Source organism: Phyllobates terribilis, unplaced genomic scaffold (assembly GCF_046119375.1).
Source record: "Phyllobates terribilis strain yellow unplaced genomic scaffold, ASM4611937v1 Scaffold_3__8_contigs__length_932513732, whole genome shotgun sequence".
Classification (NCBI taxonomy): Eukaryota; Metazoa; Chordata; class Amphibia; order Anura; family Dendrobatidae; genus Phyllobates; species Phyllobates terribilis.
In genome coordinates this window covers 533,641,229-533,663,359 of record NW_027362763.1, presented here as the reverse complement: position 1 = coordinate 533,663,359, position 22,131 = coordinate 533,641,229, and the positions used below count along the sequence as shown (strand labels likewise).

At 37.7% G+C, this 22,131-nt stretch overlaps 1 protein-coding gene across 1 annotated transcript in view; it reads right to left on the bottom strand.

The window, feature by feature from the left end:
- PEX7 (peroxisomal biogenesis factor 7) overlaps window positions 1-22,131 on the bottom strand; it is a 208,057-nt gene that overhangs the window by 40,227 nt on the left and 145,699 nt on the right. Inside the window, exon 9 of the mRNA XM_073671314.1 lies at window positions 14,021-14,120. Within this exon, the coding sequence (XP_073527415.1) occupies window positions 14,021-14,120 (100 nt within the window). The remainder of the gene's footprint in view (window positions 1-14,020; window positions 14,121-22,131) is intronic.

Sequence of the window (22,131 nt, the reverse complement as noted above, 5' to 3'; positions counted from 1 at the left end):
GAATAGCATGCTGCTGCAAGATGCTGTGGTAGCCATGCTGGTTCAGTATGCTTTCAATTTTGAATAAATCCTCAACAGTGTCACCAGCAAAGCACCCCCACACCATCACACCTCCTCCTCCTCCATGCTTCACGGTGGGAACCAGGCATGTAGAGTCCATCTGTTCACCTTTTCAGCGTCACACAAAGACACGGTGGTTGGAACCAAAGATCTCAAATTTGGACTTATCAGACCAAAGCACAGATTTCCACTGGTCTAATGTCCATTCCTTGTGTTCTTTAGCCCAAACAAGTCTCTTCTGCTTGTTGCCTGTCCTTAGCAGTGGTTTCCTAGCAGCTATTTTACCATGAAGGCCGGCTGCACAAAGTCTCCTCTTAACAGTTGTTGTAGAGATGTGTCTGCTGCTAGAACTCTGTGTGGCATTGACCTGGTCTCTAATCTGAGCTGCTGTTAACCTGCGATTTCTTAGGCTGGTGACTCAGATAAGCTTATCCTCAGAAGCAGAGGTGACTCGTGGTCTTCCTTTCCTGGGGCGGTCCTCATGTGAGCCAGTTTCTTTGTAGCGCTTGATGGTTTTAGCAACTGCACTTGGGGACACTTTCAAAGTTTGCCCAATTTTTCGGACTGACTTACCTTCATTTCTTAAAGTAATGATGGCCACTCGTTTTTCTTTACTTAGCTGCTTTTTTCTTGCCATAATACAAATTCTAACAGTCTATTCAGTAGGACTATCAGCTGTGTATCCACCAGACTTCAGCACAACACAACTGATGGTCCCAACTCCATTTATAAGGCAAGAAATCCCACTTATTAAACCTGACAGGGCACACCTGTGAAGTGAAAACCATTTCCGGTGACTACCTCTTGAAGCTCATCAAGAGAATGCCAAGAGAGTGTGCAAAGCAGTCATCAAAGCAAAAGGTGGCTACTTTGAAGAACCTAGAATATAAGACATATTTTCAGTTGTTTCACACTTTTTTGTTAAGTATATAATTCCACATGTGTTAATTCATAGTTTTGATGCCTTCAGTGTGAATTTACAATTTTCAAAGTCATGAATATACAAAAAAAATCTTTAAATGAGGCGTGTCCAAAGTTTTGGTCTGTACTAATACATACATATATATATATATATATATATATATATATTATTTTTTTACTTTTTTTTGGGGGGGGGGGGGGGAGGGGGTCACTTTTTCACACAGGGCCCAGTAGGTTTGGATTTCTTTTTTCCTTAATAATAAAGAGCTTAATTTAAAAACTGAATTTTGTGTTTACTTGTGTTATCTTTGTCAAATATTTCAATTTGTTTTGTGGTCTGAAACATTTAAGGGGGGCAAACACTTTTTCACACCACTGTACATGAGGGCGAGTCAAAAATGAATGCAGTCTCGCTGTAGAATTGATTTTAATCGGATTTGAGAAAAGACAAAATCATTTTTCAACATAACCTCCCTGCTTTTCAACCCACTTTGTCAATACGTTAAGAAGCTTTTGTATTCCATCATTATAAAATATGCTGCTAGCCAATAAAGCACCGCTGTCTTCACCTCTTCATCCTAATGTTCGTTCTGCTATTTCTTCTTTAACCCCTTTACAACCCAAGGTGGCTTGCACGTTAATGACCAGGCCAATTTTAACAATTCTGACCACTGTCACTTTATGAGGTAATTACTCTGGAACGCTTCAACGGATCCCCCTGATTCTGAGATTGTTTTTTCGTGACATATTGTACTTCATGATTGTGGTAAAATTTCTTCGATATCACTTGCGTTTATTTATGAAAAAAATGAAAATTTTGAAAATTTTGCAATTTTCAAAATTTGAATTTTTATTCCCTTAAATCAGAGAGATATGTCACACAAAATAGTTAATAAATAACATTTCCCACATGTCTACTTTACATCAGCAGAATTTTGGAACAAAAATGTTTTTTTGTTATGGAGCTATAAGGGTTAAAAGTTGACCAGCGATTTCTCATTTTTCCAACAAAATTTACAAAACCATTTTTCTAGGGACCACATCACATTTGAAGTCACTTTGAGAGGTCTTTATGACAGAAAATACCCAAAAGTGACACCATTCTAAAAACTGCACCCCTCAAGGTGCTCAAAACCACATTCAAGAACTTTATTAACCCTTCAGGTGCATCACAGGAATTTTTGGAATGTGGAAGAAAAAATGAACATTTAACTTTTTTCACAAAAATGTTACTTTAGACCCAATTTTTTTTATTTTCGCAGGGGTAACAGGAAAAAATAGACCCCAAAATTTGTTGTGCAATTTCCCCTGGGCACGCAGATACCTCATATGTGGGGAAAAACCACTGTTTGGGCGCACGGCAGGGCTCGGAAGGGAAGGAGCGCCATCTGAATTTTCGATTGTAAAATTTGCTTGAATAATTAGCGGACGCCATGTTGCGTTTGGAGAGCACCTGATGTGCCTAAACAGTGGAAACCCACCACAAGTGACCCCATTTTGGAAACTAGACCCCCCTGGGAACTTATCTAGATGGGTGGTGAGCATTTTGAACCCCCAGGTGCTTCACAAATTAATCCGTAAAAATGAAAAAGTATTTTTTTTCCACTTTTTCATTTTTACGAATCAATTTGTGAAGCACCTGGGGGTTCCAAGTGCTCACTATGCATCTAGATAGGTGCCTTTGGGGGTCTAGTTTCCAAAATGGGATCACTTGTGGGGGGTTTCCACTGTTTAGGCACATCAGGGGCTCTCCAAACGCAACATGGTGTCCGCTAACAATTTGAGACGATTTTCCATTCAATTTGTTAGCGGACACCATGTCGCGTTTGGAGGGCCCCTGTGTGCCTAAACAGTGGAAACACCCACAAGAGACCCCATTTTGGAAACTATACCCCTCAAGGATTTTATCAAGGGGTATAGTGAACATTTTTAGACCAGAGGTACGACACAGAATTTGATAACATTAGGTCATCATATTGAATAAGTTGTCATTAGTCTTGAGCACAAGTGCTCGCTACTTGAGTTTGCATCGGGTACTCAGGTATGCACCATGTACTGCGTGTGCTCGAGTGACATGCTTGAGTCCCTGCCCCGCATGTTTCACGGTTATTAGACACCCAAAAAAAAACATGCGGGGATCGCTCGTGCATGGCAGGCAATCCCCGCAAAGTTTTTTTGGCCGCGAAGCATATGGGGCGGAGACTCGAGCATGTCACTCAAATACCCACGATACTCAATGCATACCAGAGCACCCAATGCAAACTCAAGTAGCGAGCATTTGCGCTCAACACTAGTCGCCATATCGTCATCTTTTTTTCTTACTTTTGAAAAAAATCACAACTCCATCACAACCCTAACCCCAACCCCAGCCCTAACCCTAGCACAACCCTAACCCTAGCCCAACCCTAACCCTAGCACAACCCTAACCCGAGAGTTTATTTTTTACGCCGTTCCTCGTGCGGTATAAGCGATTAGACGACTTTATTCTTCGGGTCGGTGCGATCACAGCGATACCAGAATCATATGGGGTTTTTATGATTGACAGCTGTCACACACTAAAAGACGCATTTTTTGTAAAATCTAGTTTTTTCATCGCCATATTTTGAGAGCTATAATTTTTCCAGATTTTGGCAGACAGAGTCATGTGACGTCTTGTTTTTTTGCGGGATGAGTTGACGTTTTTATTGGTGCCATTTTCAGGCACGTGACATTTTTTGATCGCTTTCTATTCCGATTTTTGGGAGGCAGAATAAACAAAAACTACCAATTCAGGAATTGTTTTGTTTTTTTTATTTTATTCTGTTCCACGTGTGGCAAAATTGATAAGGGAGCTTTATTCTTCAGGTCAGTACGTTTACAGCAGTACCACATTTATATCGTTTTTCTATGTTTTGGCGCTTTTATGCAATAAAAGCTATTTTATAGAAAAAAATATTTTTTTGCATCGCTTTATTCTGAGAGCTATAATTTTTTGATTTTTCGGATGATGGAGCTGTATGGCGGCTTGTTTTTTGCGGGACAAGATGACGTTTTCAGCGGTACCATTTTTATTTATATTCGTCTTTTTGATCGCGTGTTATTCCATTTTTTGCTTGGCGGTATGGTGATAAAGCATTGTTTTTTGCTTCGTTTTTTATTTTATTTTTTTACCGTGTTCACTGAAGGGGTTAACTAGTGGGACAGTTTTATAGGTCAGGTCGTTCTGGACGCGGCGATACCAAATATGTGTACTTTTATTGTTTGTTTTTTTTTCATAATAATATTTATTGATGGGTACATTATATTTTTTATTTTTGGTGGATTATTTTTTTTATTTTTATATTTTTACAATTTTTTTTTTTTTTTTCACTTTCTGAGAGTTTTTACACTTTTTTACTTTGTCCCACTCTGGGACTTTAACTTTTTTTATTCTGATCGCCTGCACAGCATAGGGATGGAGCACCATCCCTGAGCTATGCAGGCAGTCAGCGCTGCACAGTGAGAACATTGTGTGGTCGTGCACTGCGCATGACCAAACAATGTTCCTGCAGCCTGGTGACCCGGATGTTGTCATGACGACATCGGGTCGTCATGGCAACACCCCGGAAGCCGCGGCAGACAGCGCTGGAGGCCGGAAGAGGAGGTGAGTATACCGATCACCTCCCCTTGCCACCGCAATGCTGCGATCGACTTCGCAGCATTGCGGGGGTTAATGTGCCGGGAGTGCGGGACCGCTCCCTGCACATAGTACCAGGCGTCAGCTGTGACAATCAGCTGACACCCGGCGGCAATCGCGCTCGCACAGCCTGTGTGCGTGCGCGATCGCGATGACGTACTAATACGGGTCAGGCTCTTAAAGCCCAGGGCACTGACGCGTATTAATACGTCATGGGCTGTAAAGGGGTTAAGGGGAAAAAAAAAATGAGAGTCCAATGGGGCAAGATCTGGACTACCTCAAAGCAAAGTTTTAGGAAAGTGTCGACAGTATGGGCTATGCTACAACACAATGCCCTTGCATAGCATTCCTCTACATTTTGTCTGAAATTTAGGCTTCAGCTCTTCAGTGAGCATCTCACTGTTATGAGTACTGTTGATTGGTTAAATCTATGGGGCAGCCAGTCTTCTGCACCGCAGTCACAAATGAACTAACCTAACACATTCAAACCAGCAGAGCAGTGACTGGAGAGACAGCGACTTCATACAGAAAGCGCTGATGAGATAATTCAACCAACAGAAAATGTAATTTAACCAGAGTGCAGAAAATATTTGACTCACTCTCAAACAGATATATATACAGTTATGTGCAAAATAATAGCAGTGTGCTTAAAACAACTGAGAAAAAGCTTAAACCTCATAATAGCATTTATTTCCATATACACAAAGGCCCTGGGAACACTGCACATTTAATTCCATATGAAAACAAAATATACATTTTTTAACTGAAAATGAAGCAAAAGGAATAATAGGTTGTTAAAAAAATAGCAGAATGTGCATTTTCATTTACAAACTTGAATATTTACAGTATAAGCTGACATTTTGTTTACAGATTTAACTTTTCAGTTAATCACTGAACTAATATTTAGCTGTGCAACCTTTATTTCTGATAGCTGCTTTACATCTGTGTGGTATGGAGTCAACTAACATCTGACACCTGTGAACAAATATTCCAGCCCAAGCTGACTGGACTACATTCCACAGTTCTTTTGCATTCTTAGGTTTTCTATCAAAAACGGCATTTTTGATATCACTTCAGAAAATCTCAATCGGATTGAGGTCTGGTGATTGGGCTGGCCACTTCATAACATTAATCTTGTTGGTCAGGAACCATGATGTTGCCCGCTTGCTGGTGTGTTGGGGTTTTTTGTCCTTTTGACACACACATTTCAAGGGCATTTCTTCTTCAGCATAAGGCAACACGACCTCTTCCATGTTGATATATTCAAACTGGTCCATGGTGCCTGGTACACGATAAATAAGTCCAACTCCTAAGTATGAGAAACATCCTCAAACCATGCTTGTACCTCCATGTTTTACAGTCTTCAGTATAGTGCGACATGAATTCAGTGTTCATGGGTTGTCTCACAAACTGTCTGCAGCCTATAGACCCAAGAACAATCTTGCTCTCATCTGTCCATAGAATGTTGTGCCATTGCTCTTTAGGCCAGTCAATGTCTTCTTTGGCAAACTGTAACCTTTTCAACACGTCTTATTCAGCAATGGTACTTTATGAGGGTTTCTTGCAATAGTTTTGCTTCACATAGGTGTCTCCTGATGGTTGCAGGACTCAAAGGTAACTGAAGATCTTCTTTGATGTCCATGGAGCTGATCATTGGATGCTTCTTTGCCATGTGATTCTATGATCTATGTGGTTGCTAGTATTTCTTTTCCTTCCACGTGTTTTGGGTTTTGTTTGGCATTGGAAATCATTTTAGCTGCGCAGCAAATTATTATCTGCAATTTATATGTTTTTCCCTCTCCAATAAACTTCTTGATCAAAATTCTTTCTCCTTCGGTACAATGTCTGCAACGACCCATTTTACTCACTGAGCAAGGGATAAAACCAGCTGGTACAACATTTGCTGTTCTCCAAGTTTAAATAAGGGCCATAATTCACACCTGTTTCTTCACAGAATGAATGAGCTTACTAACTGAACTTCGTACTGCTATTAATTAAAACACCCCCTTTCATTAAAATAGACAATTACACCCAATTAGCAGCATTCATGGCATGACTGTTGATTCTGTTGGGTGCCCATTACTCACCTACACCTAGTCATAATTTTTTTCCCATGTTGCATGATCTTTAATGCCAAAAACAGTAATTAAAAACATTACTGATTTTAGATTGCTATTATTTTGCACATAACTGCATATACACTCACATGCATATACCTTCCACACTTTATGTTCAAGAATCAGAATTCTCTATTCCATTTGTGCTACTTTATCAAACTAGTTATCAGTCCGATATACTCTCATAAACAATTTTACATGTAGTAAGCTTGTCATCAGTAGATACATACATCAATTTATTTCCAATCTCTTTTCTGACAAGCACTGTGTGGAGCTGTCATACAGGCAACCTGGCAATCATCAATCTACATCCTCCCTGACTTCACATAATGGATCTGCTCTATTCTAGCACTTCATCCACTAATGATAAGAGCTATAATATGAAGTCCCTGCATACACCGGCTGAGAAACAAAGGAGAATCTCCACATCTAAAAGCAAAACTTCCAATTACTAATCACTGTTACTTACTATATGCTGTTTTATATATCATTTAGTTAGTTTCCAGCAACATTTACATTTTGCTAGCAGTACTAACAGTGGCCTCCAGCTGAACTGAATAGGTAAGCACATTTTTACTATACAATGGATGTATGATTCTAAATTTTACTGTTTTCTAATAGATTTTCTTGCTAGCACATTTGTTCTGGAGATTTTCCTCATAATGTAAAAGGGATCATGAAATATGCCTAAAGAGATGAGCCCTAAGTCACCCAACTGCTGTTTGACACTCCCACGTTCAAGGTTTTCAACATCTTTTACATGTAAAAACAAATATTCTTACATGTTAGTGGTTGCCTTTTGCTAACAATATTGTACTAATTTCAGTCTGAAATCTTATTTCCTTTTCAGATCTCTCTGATATGCAGTTTACAGCCTGATCCAAGTTTCATTTTTTTCTTTTATGGGAGTGTCTCTCCCAGTAATAAAGGCTGAATATGAGGTCTGAGTGTATCCAGGATGCTGCTGTCTTCACTTGCTTTCATGTCCCAGCTTTAAAGCTGTACTTTCTTCCGTGTCCACAGCCTATTATATGTGCCATATGATATATTATTTTACCTCTCCCCCACAGATCTGTGTAAAACCCCTTCATCTCTGCTTTTATATACACTGAGAGAAGGGAGAGAGGATAAAATAGAGCCATCATTAGAAAGAGCTGTGGCAGATTGGTAAGGATTTATAGATACTCTGCAAAAAGCAAAATGTTTCAAAATTGTTAAATGAAGACTATTTGGAAAGTTGCTTATTTTTGCACATAGGGAACAAATTAACAATACCAAACAAAGCTTTGCAAAGGTGTATTTTAACACCATTCAGGACAAGGCAATTTTTCGCTTTTGAGCTTTAGTTTTTCCTCCTCTTTCAAGAGCCATAACTTTATTCATTTTCTGTTGACATCGATCTATAAAGGCTTTTTTTTGTGGAACAAATTACAGTTTTGAATGACACCACCTAGTTTCACCATAAAATGTACTTAAAAAACAACAAGAAGTTCCAAGTGGAATGAAATAGTAACAAAATGTAATTCTGCAATTGTTTTTTTGGGGTTTTGCTTTTCTGGCATTCATTGTGTAGTCAAAATAACCTGTTAACATGATTCTCCAGGTCAGTATGATTATGACCATACAAAACTTGTATAGTTTATTTATTTAAGAGGTGAAAAAAAATTCAAACATTTGTTTAAAAAAAACAAAAACAAACAAAAAAAACTGGTTTGTGTCGCCATTTTCTGGGACCAATAGGGGATGTGCACACATTAAGTATTTGGTGCAGACATTTCTGCACCATTTCTGCATCTCTTGGCAGGAAAAACACAGCGGTAGAAACGTACATTTTTACTACGTTTCCCTACACAGTAGTATGGGTGAAATCTGCAGCAAAAACGCTTAAAGAATTAACACGTTGCAGATTGTCACAAATAAGCAACGTATACATGAGACTTCAGGATTGTCAGTACAATTCTGGTATCAGGAAACCCTTCAGATTTTGTGATAAATCTGCACAGAAAAAAAAGCTACAAATCTGCAAAAAAAACTACAACGGGTGCACAGGCCCATAATTTTGTTTTTCTGTGGATGAAGTTGTGCTTTTTTACATGTTCAGCTTACATTGTCATCAATGGGGTGCATATGACAATTAACTTAACTAATTAACTTAATATATTAACTTAATTAATTGTATTTTTTTAGGGAGGGTGGTGACTGAAAAAAACGCATTTCCTGCGTTTAAATTTTTTTCTCTTTGCGGCAATTACTGTATGTGTTACTTAATTTTGCATTTTGAAACACCAGACTTGAGAATGTAGAAATACCAGATATGTTTACTTTTTTAATTTCTTTATTTTTAATGGGGGATAATGGTGGCGATTAGCATTTTTATATTTTGATTATTTATTTTTTTTTACTTTACTTTTTAGTCACCTTAGGGGACTTGCAGTACATAGTGAAAATCAAGGTCTCCTATGAAGATCAATGTATGGCTGAACTTCAAAGGAGTATCAATAAACAGTTTTGGGAGCCTTCAGTAGGTTCCCGGCTGCTGTAGTAAGGGTGCTTTCCCACTGTGCTTTGTCCCACGTTTGTTGTTCCCTTCGGGGCTTACTTTCGTATCCTTCGCAAAATGGAATTCGAGAGTATGTGCCGACGGGGTCATTGGCTATAATAGTGCAGACAGAGTCAAAGTGTGCTCTGTGAGGCATCATTTTCAGGTGTATTTGCCTACTGGAGATGAACACGCAGATGTACTAGACTGCGTCTGAGTTTCCGTCTCCAGTAGGAATATACGCACAAAAATGATGCACGACAGACCACACGCTGACTTTGTTGGCACCAGTATGACCCCATCGTCGCATATGCTTGAATCCGTTTTGCAGTGGGTTTGAACGTAAGCTCCGATGGGATCAACGAAATGAGCTTGGGACAAAGCACAGTGTGAAAGCACCCTAATCCATCAACGTGCAGCGATTATGTCACGAGAGGCCGATGAGAGCCAGTGTACACAAACACTAGCAAAAATGTAATTTCAATGCCGCTGTCAATCATCTGCAGCAGCATATAAATGGTTAACAGCCGTGTCTTTTTGACACAGATGCCGGCTATGTAATATAACCAGCATCAGATGTATGTGGATGGAGTACCTCTGCACATGGTGACGACGTACAGATATGCCCATATGTGCAAAAGGATTAATCCAGTGAGACTGATAATACAGAATGCTAATGATCAAATGACTAGAACTGATTATTGCTTGTTTTCAGAAACATATATGCACATAATAAAGTATTACACATAATTCATACTATTTATATTATGTAGATGTCAATTATTGCATGTTATTACTTTGTGTACACTCATTTCAGAGATATGCAAGTTATCTTAATTGATGGAAAAAAAGAGATAGGATTCGCACTGTATTTTCCAATTTAAGGGAAAACCTTTCTAATATATGGTCTAGCAATTTCTTCCTCCTTGAGCATGGATTAAAGGACTATTTTTGCTGCTAAAACCAATAAGTTAGTTGTCGGACATTTAAATAAAAAATTATGGGAAGGGAGCAAAAAGCTGTAAAGATATCAAAAGTCGAGAGCACACTTTTCAACCTACATATATGTATTGCTTGCCTTTATGAAAATGTCTAAGTTTTTGAACGAAGAAAATGTTCCAGTTCAGTCTGTAGTACAAATTCAATGTGATAAGAATGAAAGAGGCTTCATCTCCTCCTGAATTTTCATATTAATGGAGTGATGCATTCACCTATGTATATGTTTTACTTTGTCAAGAGAATGCTTTGCAGAATGAGTGATGGGTGACTGAGAATGAATGTGGCCAGAAAGCTTCCATTGTTCCCACCAAATTTGATTTATATAGAGTAGTTCTCATTTTAAAGTCCACATTCACAAAAAAGGGAAGCATTTAAACACTTTCAGCACTTTTCGATTCAGACACTGCCTCTCAATACATAATCCACACATACGCTGACTAAAATGTATGAATTTGCATGATAAAAAAATGTTGGCATAATATTGCGTGTGTGTGAATCATGGAGCTCCAGACACAAACAAATGTCAGATTAAATGAATCTATTCTGTGCACTTGCTTGGATTTTACTGAATCATTCCACATAATTGTGCAATAGATCATTGAATGTATACATACAATAAATGCATGAGATACATACACTCTATAAATCTGCTGGTTAAGTGGGTGCTTTTTACTTGGAGGTAAAAAGAGCACAGTTTTCATTGCTCACTGCGTTGGATATTTAATCATATCATGATATTAAAGGTTTTCAACTCTAAACTGAATGTTATGACCACAAATTGGTGTCATCATCATTCTATCTTCTATATGCATGCTTCCGTATAATGACAATAATAATCTTTAGTTGTATAGCACCAACATGTTCTGCAGCGCTTTATATTTTAGAGGGAACAAGTATAAAGAAAATCTGACTTAGAGTAAGAAACAAAATGATAATAATTCACACACCAGGAGGGTAAGTCTAGTTTTAGGAGCTTATAATCTATGAGAAGATAGGGGTTACACAAGAGATAAAAGTATGTTTTGCACAACAGACCAGCCATCTTTTAGAAAAAGTAGGGTAGTACATGGAGAGTCAAATTCTGTGTGTACAGATTTCAAGAGTACAAGAATTGTTGGAGTTACTGTTGAATAAAGGGATCGGTTCTAAGGAATAATGGTAAATGTATGACTTTTGTTAGCACTGCCTAACATGAGACATTTTTTAGTCTAAACTTAAAGCTATGGATGTTAGGAATAAATTTGAAGGTGCAGTAAGAACATTCCAGAAAACTGGTACAGCACGAGAAAAGTCGTGAGGAAAGTATTGGGGTGTTATGATTACAGAACATGTTAGTCTTAGATAATTAGCAGAACAGAGAGGACATGTAGAGTTGTAAATGGAAGAACATGTAAGGAGGTGCAACACTGGAAAGCTTTGTGGTGATGGTTTGACATAGTTTTCTAAAGTGGTTAACCAGATCAGTACATTGGTACAGGGTAGAGGCATCAGTGTAGCGATGGGAAAAATATGCCTGACTGCTGCAATTAGGATGTTTCCAAAGTAAGAAAAGGCTGGATTCTGAAGACGTTTTTGAGGTGCAAGTGACATGAGCATGCATGTCATTTGATATAAGGAGCAAAACAAGAGAGTTTCAGTTTTAATATGGTAACCTGCAACACAAAATGAGTGTTGGTTGAGAGAGCGGCTGTCAGGATTTCAGAGGGTGTTGTTTTCTTTTACTTATTTCTGCATTTGTTCTCCTTGATGACTATATACATGGCGGTCTGTATCTTTTTATGAGTATCCACAGTGTTCATTATTTATATATTGTAGGACTACTCTAAACTACTGTACATCACATCATATTGTGCTACTTATTACTGTATATTGTATGTGATTATCCCCTCCCCACCAAAGCAGTCTCTGATCCCTTTTTTCTTAGTGATTTACAGTACTTTACAACCCTATGTACAGTTTTTATGGGTTTTTATTCTGTAAATAATGTCCTTAATTTTGATTTAATAAGAGCCTTTTCAATTATAGCATGTCACCTTAGTCCTGCAGCCAGCAATGTAGAATGTTGTTTGTTAATTGTGTAATACAGGGACTTATTACACGGCAGGTATTTGGATACAATTGCATGTTTTTGTTTTTTTTAAGAAAATGCTTTTGCTTGGTAATCCTTCCAAACAAGCCATACTTGCTCAGTTTTCTTCTAATTGTTCGGTCATGAACTTTTAACATGCAAACTGAATCCTTTAGAGTCTGAGCTGTCGCTCTTGGGCTTTTTGCAATTTTTCTGAGCATTGCATAGTCTGACCGTGGGTTGAATTTGTTATGAAATCTATTCTCGAAAAGCTTGTCAACTATCTTGAAAGTTATCTATTTGCAAATAGTCTTTCTAACTGTAGAATGATGGATTCTAAATTGTTTGGAAGTTGTCTAATAAATATTCTCAGATTAATAGGCAGCACTTATTGCTTCTCTAAGATCATATCTGATGACAGAATGCCAAGAAGGAAAGACAACACATTTCCGAATGCTTCTGACTAGCAAACTACCAAAACTGAGGTAGTTCATAAAGGTGGTCATATTTGCTGATGAATAAATAATCAAGGGCATTTGATTAGCTGCATCTTTCTGCTACCTACCCTCTTATGTAAGCAGTAAGCATGTACTTAACACACTACTTCTGAATTTAGCTTCCTAGTTTTTGTTAAATAAATAATATGCAATGTGCCATGTGTTGGTCAACTTAAGTTGTATGTACCTCATGTTAAGATTTTCTAAAAATCAACTGTTATATCAAAACCAAATATGAAAGAAATTGTATTTAATTAAAAACTGCTAAAAAAAGCAACTGTTAATTAGTTAAAATTAGTAAGATAATAATGCCCAAATTGTCACGAAAAAAAATGTAAAAGGAAAAAAGATATTTTTACCTAAAACAACTTAAAAAATCTAAAAGCTATAGAAGTTTGTCCAGTACATGCAAAAAAAAAAAAAATCCAAAATACTGTACGGATTATTAAGGCCCAGAAAGCACAAAGGGGGAAGGAGGTAATCTTGCGTAAAACAGCATTATTCTGAACTTAGTAAACAATCTACATGCAGAATATATTGCTCACAGGTCCTGGCTACGTGGGTTGATGGTCAAGCTGTGCGGTGAGTGAATAACGGTTTTTGACAATAAAAAAAACCCATGCAGATACTGGATTTCAAGCTGTGAAAAAAATATAGTCTGCATTCCCCAATGAAAGCACAACACTGTGATTTAAGTTCCTCCAACATTAGTCATTTCTACCTCATTTAAACCCATTCATCTTTCATTGTGGATTCTGACTGCAAGAGGTTATTGTTTAGTAAAGCATGTGAAGAGTTACGGTCAATGAGCTAAGAAATAATACTTATTACAAGTGATGTTCAAGGAAATTATGCCAGTCCATATAGCCATAACGATAATTCTCATTCCAATATCCCCAGTAATAATTCACTGTTCCATTTACTGGTTTTGTCTACAAGATGCAAGCTCACAAAACATTAATACAAAGTGTTAATAGGGGGCGTCCCAACAGCCTAGGGAGATGGATGCATGAGCTGTTAGCTCCAGCTACTGAGCTACCTGTAATAGCCTTATTATGTCGGTCTTAAAGGGGTTGCCCCCTTTCAGAAGAACCCAGTACCCAAATGCAGATATTTTTCACAGATGTACAGTAGAGAAGCTTGGGGATCAATAGATATATATACCTGTCCTGGGACAAGAATGCTGAAGTCAAGGCCACAAGTAAACTCTGTATGATGCTCCACAGTTTCAAGCAGTGGTGATGGTTTGGAAAAGTCCCATAACCTGTTGAGAAAGGTAAATTTACTATTTAAATACATTTTGTTTAGGAGAAAGAAAATCTAGCAAGAGGAAGAGAAAAGTAAAGTCTGCATGCATTATAAGGCCACTTTACATGTGGCTGATTTATAGCGGCAGTGAAAATCCCACATTTAAAGGCAAACAATTTACAGTACAAAATATGTGCATGAAATGTTCAAAAGCCAAACATTGAAATTAACAGCAAATCTACAGCAACACTAGAATGCAACACTTGCAGATTTTTTTCTGTGACTCAGCCTCCATATCTGCAGTGGAAAAGACCTGTAATGCCAGACTCCATTCTAGCTAACGGTACATCATATGATAAAGATTATACCCAACATTTAAAGCTATCACCTACTCTTTGATTAGGTGACAACTTGCGGATTGGTGGGGTCTTACCACTGGCACCTCCTTTTATCTCGAGAACGGAGCTCTAAAATGCCCCATCTGCTATTTCTGGCAGTCTCATAGAAAATGAATGCAGTATGCAGTGTCAACACTCAATTCCGACAGGGCATTTCACAGCCCCACTCTCGGGATAAGTGGTATCATCTAACAAAAGCATAGGTGAGAACTTTAAACGTTAAGAATATTCCGTTGAGGATCAAAGCATCTTACTGCCAGACTTTTTAAAGTATCAAGGTCTAAAAACTCTTTGAGGCATTATAGACAAGGGAGAGCAAGAAAGCAGCAACAGAGAATGGAACATCACATATATCAATTTTGTTGTTTCAGAGTAAAAATTTGTATTAACCTGTGTAAAAAGCACAATGTATTTTGTAATAAAACTAAAACAAGCTTGTAAGAACAAGAAGACATTGTCCAAGCTGGAATTGGGACAGATTTATTTATACTAACCCCCTCTTATTTTCTACCCGCTTACTGCCAAAACCAGTTTTCACCTTCCTGACAAGGCAAAATTCTTCAAATCTGACATGTGTCACCTTATGTAGTATTAACTCGGGAACACGTCTACATATCTCAGTGGTTCTGAGATAGTTTTTTTTCATGGCACATTGTACTTTATGTTAGTGGTAAATTTAGGTTGATAAGAGGTGTGCTTTTTTTCTGAAAATATCTAAACTGTGATAAAAATTTAGAAAAATTCACAATTTTTGAACTTTGAATTTTTATTCCCTAAAAGCAGATAGTCATACCACACAAAATAGCTACGAAGTAACAATTAACATGTCCATGTTACATCAGCATCATTTTTGAAAGAACTCTTTTTGGTTAGGGTGTAAAGGGTTAAAAGTTTAGCAGCAGTTTTAAATTTTTCTCAATTAAATTTACAAAATCAGGTTTTTTTTAGGGACCACTTCACTTTTGAAGTGACTTTGAGGGTCCTATGTGTCCGAAAACCTGCAAACATGACTATTAACAACTGCACCCCCTCAACAAATTTAAAACCGCATTCAGAAAGTTTGTTAACCCTTCAGATGCTTCACAGGAATCAATGTAAAGTAGAAGAAAATAATGAAAAACGATTGTTGACCTGGGCCAAATTTTCATTTTCACAAGGGTCAAAGAATGAATTGGATTTGACATATTTGTGCAATTTCTCCTGAGTACCTTGATCTCCCATGTGTGGTTGGAAACTACTGTTTGGGCAAGGGCTGTGGAGTCGGTAAACCAAACCTCTGACTCCAACTCCTCAATTTCCATGACACCGACTCCCTCATACATGGCTCATGTTTAAGTGATACATTTACTGTAGCACAGATTCATCTCAGCTAAAAGTCTAGACCCTTAGGTCAGGAATAGGACAGACATTTATAGGACATTTCAGAACTTTCCCAAATTCTTATGAAAAATATTCCCCATAAACTGCATTGAATTACTGTACCCAATTTATTATATATTTTAAGAGTCGGAGTTGGTCCATTTTATACCAATTTTATACAACGACTCCGACTCCACAGTCCTGGTTTGGGCACATGACAGGGTTTAGAAGGGAAGAAGCGCTATTTGACTTTTTGGAGGTTGAATTTTGCTGGAAGAGATTGTGGACATCATGTCACATTTGCAGAGCCCACGAGGTGCCAAAACAGTAGAAACCCCCACAAGTGGAAAATACACCCCTCACGGAATTCATGTATGTCTGTGATGAGCATCTAGAACCCACAGGTACTTCCCAGAATTTTGTAATACTGGGCCATGCAAATGAAACACTCTTTTTTTCAAAAATGTTCCTTTAGCCCAAAATAATTTTCACAAAAGTATCAGGAGAAATTGTGTAATAGAATGTGGTGTCCATTTTCTCCTGGGAACACAATAGTCCATGTGGTCATAAATTACCTTTTGGGCACACGGCAGGGTTCGGAAGGTAAGGAACACCATTTGGAACATCATTTTTGCTATAATAGATTGCAGACACCATGTCGAATTTGCAAGTCTCCTTAGCTGCCAAAAAAGCAGAAATCTCCACAAGGGACCCAATTTTGAAACTATATACCCCTCGAGGAATTAATCTAGGAGTGTAAAGAGCATTTTGAACTCACAGATGATTTGAGGAATTTTTGTAACATTGGGCTGTGAAAATTAACTACTACATGCTTTTTTTTCCATGAAAATGTTGCTTTGGCTCCAAATTTGTAATTTTCATAATGGCAAGAGGAAAAACTGGACCCTATAATTTGCTTATAATTTGTCGATAAATATAAATTATATGTGGAAGGAAACTATTAATTGGGCACACAGCAGGGCTGGTGAGGGAAAGAGTGCAATTTGACTTTTGGAGTGCAATTTTTGCTGGAATAGTTTGTGGACACCATGTACGAAACAGCAAGATCTCCCATCAGTGACCCCATTTTGGAAACTACATCCCTTGAGGAATTCATCTAGGAGTGTATGAGCATTTTGAACCTGCAGGTGATTCACAGAATTTTATAGCATTGGGCACTGAAAATAAATTACATTTTCTGAACAAAAATGTTACCTTAGCCCCAAATTTTAAATTTTCAAAAGGACTAATGATGTGGCTATACAGTACTTTTTGGTGACATCGATGGGTTTGGGAGGAAAAGAGTGCTATTTGACTCTCGGAGCACTGACTTTCCTGGAATAGTTTATGGAACTTATTTGCAGAGTCCCTCAGTTCCAAAATAGCAGAAACCTCTTTCAAGTTACCCCATTTTGGAAATTACACCAGGTGCAGTGATGATTATGACGCCATGGGTGTTTTACAGAAATAAGCATGTTGTTGGTGTTGCAGAGTAAAACCTTGCCAGTTTAGTGCAAATTTACCAGCTTACAGGTCTTGGATAATGGCAACATAAAACCCCAAATTCTATGTTTATTTTTAACAAATTTATGATTTTTTTTCTCCACTTAAACAAAAAATCTATAAAAGTTTAGTATTGCCATAATTGTACTGACTTAGAGAATCATGAATCATAGTAACTTTTACCACCAAATGTAAGCCATAAAAACAAAAAATCTTTACACAATTGCATTTTTTCACCAATTTCACCACAATTGGTATTTTTTCCTGACTTTCAGTACATTGAAAAGCAAAGTGAATGGTGTAATTCATCTACAACTCGTCCCATAAAAACAAGCCATGAGACAGCTATGTGGATGGAAAAATAAAAATATTTTGGGCAAAGGTTCACTTACCTTTACCGCTCATAGACGTGACATTAGATAATTTTCCTTATTTAAAAAAGTGACAAAGTCTAATATTTTTGACTCATTTACCCATTTTGGTTCTCTATATACTTTTAGGCTTCGTGTGAACTTAATTTTAGGTCAAATGTATGCAGAAATATGGAAAATTTGGAAGGGTTCACAAACTTTGAAACACCACTGTATGCAACTCTATACCATACAATTACATACATCACCAATTGACTAATTATGGTTGACTATTTAAAAAAACAACACATATAATGCATAGAATTGAACATTTTAGCCAACTTAAAAATTCAGTAGCTGTTGATGAAGTTACTTTTTTTTGACTAGAGGCCTTCGGGAGCCTTAAACTGGGAGTGCAAATACATGTGCTATATTTTGGGAAGCAGATTATTCTTCCACATGCAAGCTGTATTGGGCACCTAGCTTTCCGTGTTGAATACTTCTTCCAGCATTTTCCTGCTTGCCTGAAAGACACAGAAGGTTTCCAAGCAACTCACAGGTACCACAGTCCAATGATTTACAATCTTTTGATTACAATTAATTATATGCCAGAAGATTTGTATGAATAGTCTAATGCCTTAAATAAATGCTCTAGAAATGAGCCAACTGACCCTACAAAAGAACTGCTGCAGTGAATGGGCCAGGTGTGGGGATACAAGATTCCTTATCCGATTCTGTTCTTTTTTTTATTCTTAGAGGGTTCATAGTTTGTATAAAAGTTAATATTTGAGAATATTGTACTGTGCCCTATTACAACTTTAAAGCTTAGATTTCTACTGTCTTTACCTAAGAAAGCAAATTACATGCGTCTCTGACTCTCCCTGCAGTGAGAACATAAGGATCAATCCAGGCTGAGCAAACAGACAAGTCATAGGGCAACATTTGCTTAGTGAGTCCATATTCCTAATGATGTAAATGAAGACGGAAGTGCATTGTCATCAGAAATATTTACTCTAATATCTGAGAAAGTATTATCCTCTGGAAATCATTGTGCCTCCGTTCTCATGATTAGTTGATATCCTAGGTCTTGCATACATACAGGTGGTTCAATCCCAGTATCTCCTCCCCAGTAAATGTGACACAATCTACATATTATAGCCGCTAGAAAAGGAACAGCTTGCTTCAGTCTCAGCCTGCAATAGAAAAACCATTTACCAACAGCTTCACTGTGACACACAATACGACCCTAGAAGATGAGCCACAACCATCGGAAATTCATCATGAATGGCTTCAGGCCAACGATATAAACCATGATACATGAGAGTGACACAAACTAAATTACGAAAAATAAATAATTAAGAATTATGCAGAGGCTTACCCCGAATGACGCAACAAGTGTGTTACTATTGCCAGAACAAGATAAATGCAGGGTAAGCGTCTACGGTTGTATGGCACCAAACACGCCATGACGAAGCATGAGAACGTGACACTGAACATGCTCTGGCAGTGTCAAAAACAGATTTATTACAAAGAACGTGTCATTTACTCAGAGTTCTGGTCCTAGAGCCAGTACACAGGAAAGAACCGTGACAAGTGTAAAGGGGCAGATTGAAAAACAAGATAAGTTATATGGGAACAATGGAAACAAAGATGAAAAATATGAATGATATTATACAAAAAATTATATATTTCTATTCAAGAAACTTGATAGGATTCTCAGAAACATGTGCCATTGTTCAGCAGGAAAATCTTTGATTGTACATATCCCGATTGGTACAAGTGAACATGGATGTTATATTAAAGGGAGGCTGTTACCCAAAACTGTAAATTAAACATTAATATAGGAGACTTAGCACCTACATAATTAATACCAGTAACATATTTAGTGGTACAGATGTAGAAAAATGTATTTTTAATCCATATGTAACAGAAGGTGCTTAGTGCGCCGCTACACCCTCAGCACTGTCCCTCAGCTTGACGGACAGCGCTCACTTTCTCACAGCGGGTGCTTCCTAAACTAAAATCTCTGTTCCTGCGCTAATGACCTGACACTGGGGGAGCTCAGAAGCACACTCAGTGTCAAGATGAGTGCCGGCATGCTTTGACCTTCAGCTCCTCTCTGAAGCCGCTTGCTCAGCACAGTTCTGGGTGTAGCAAGCAGCAGCCACAGATTTCTCAGAGCCAGAGATCAGAGCCGCAACTGACGCAGTGAGGGTGCCCGTATAGACACTGAGCGTGCCGCTAGGCTCCTCCAGTATCAGTGTACAAGGATTTGAGTTCAGGGAGCGCTCGCTATGAGAAACCAAGCACAGTTAATCAACCTCAGTGACAGTACTGGATATGGAAATCGGAGGGTCGCGCCTAGGGAGCACTGGAACATGCATTTGCATATGAATTAAAAGTACATTTTTCTCCAATTAAACCACTAAAATATATGTTACTGGTATGATTTTTATAATACGCAAGTCTCCTATGTAAATATTTAAGAAGCTGAATTTGCAGTTTGGGGGTGAAAGACTCCCTTTAACTACGTTTTCAGCAGTATGTAGCGTTGAAGAAATAAAAGCTTACCCTGTTTCCACCGAGAAACTACTTTACAACAGTATCCCAGCCTAAACAAACGATCACCTTATTTACTGGCTACATAATGCCTGTTAGAAATCGCTGTGGGTCTCATTGCCCAAATCTCTCCTGGCCACATGGCCGCTGTTGATGTTGAATCAAGTAATTAGTCATGCCAACTAGGACTCGGAAGATAGCCGAGCGGATCAATGTCATACACTTAAATATAGCGGTATGATGCAGGCCCAATTTTTATGGGAACAATAGTAACAATAGAGAACTGTAAAATGTACAATGATCTATTTATTTTCCATATTTGATCACGGTAGTTGAGAGAGCACAATCACAACAAAAGGAAGAACAAAAGATGCACAATAATAAAAATATTATTAGGAATCAAACAAATAAAAACGTTTTCGTTATTCACACAAAAAACTGATATTATTGCTATTTTTAGATGTTTTTGGTCACAGGATATGAAATATTTCCATTTGACACTGGGCCCTAAAATGTTTGTATCATGTAACCATATGTTTCAGCGGGGAAAACTAATAACTATAAGCAAAAATAACCTGGAACTGAGCATACAGTGCAGAGCCGACAACATGGCCAAAATAAATGACCTCATAAATCAAAAAGCTAATGATATGCGCAACAGAGTACCATTTTCTAAAGGACAGCATTGTAAATCGTACATTATACAAGTGTGTATATATTTATATACAGATATATAGTGATTGTCTGACACCAAGAGTTTTTCTAAGGAAACTGTTAGCCATATTTCATTCTGCACCCATTTCTAATGGCAAAAAAATCATCAATATTTTGTGTTTCCAGTATAAATGTGTCTTTCGATAGATGTGAATGAACACTTAGGATTCTTAGAATGCAACAGAAAAATTTTACTACAGAAAAACAATGTCTTGAACACAATTTGATCGCATCTTGACAGTGTTCTATAAAAATGCAATGGACGGGTTTCCCTTCAATGAAATTTCAAATCTTTGGACAACAATATACTTTAAACAGTGTTATTTGTCATATACATTGAATGGCCACTTTATTAGAAACATTTGCACTTACACAACTGGAGCTTCAATGTATAGAAATTTTACAGGTAACCATAGAGTGCAGCATAAAATGAAGTGAGCAATTTACTGTGGATTCGTTTTGATGCGAATCCACATCAGAATGGGTAAATCAAGCAATCTGAGTGACTTTAACATGTTATGGTCTTCACTGCTAGACTAGCTTGGGATAGTATTTCATAGACTGCCAACCTTGGTTGTCTTTGTGCATGGTATTCAAATACTGAAATTGTTATCAAGGAAAAACATCCACAGATGGGCTACCTTAACAATTTGTTAACCAAAAGGGTCAGGGGAAAATGTCAAGAATCATTCTGATCACTCAAGTAACTTGTAGCAGAATACAACGATGAAGCTCTAATTAATATGTCTGAAGACACAACTCACCACTTCTTAGCTGGAAGAAAGGCAAGATTCAAGTGGGCAAATGAGAACAAAAATTAAAACACTGAGCAGGGGAAAAACATTGCCCAGTCAGATAATTCCAGATTTGACCAAGTGTCATGGCACTACTCAATGGCAAATTGACATTTTCAACAAGACAATGCCATACGCCACAAGAGCAAAATACTCATGAATAGGTTCTATGAACATTTCAATGAGTTTTTCTTTCTTCCATGGCCTACATCTTAATTTTATAGAGCATCTCTGAGAAGAAGTAGATTGGACTATTTAGAGTATGTTACTAAGTCCCAACTAATCTGCAGCAACTGTATCAAGTCTGCATAAACCAACACCATTAGAATTAACCTGGCCTTTCATGAATA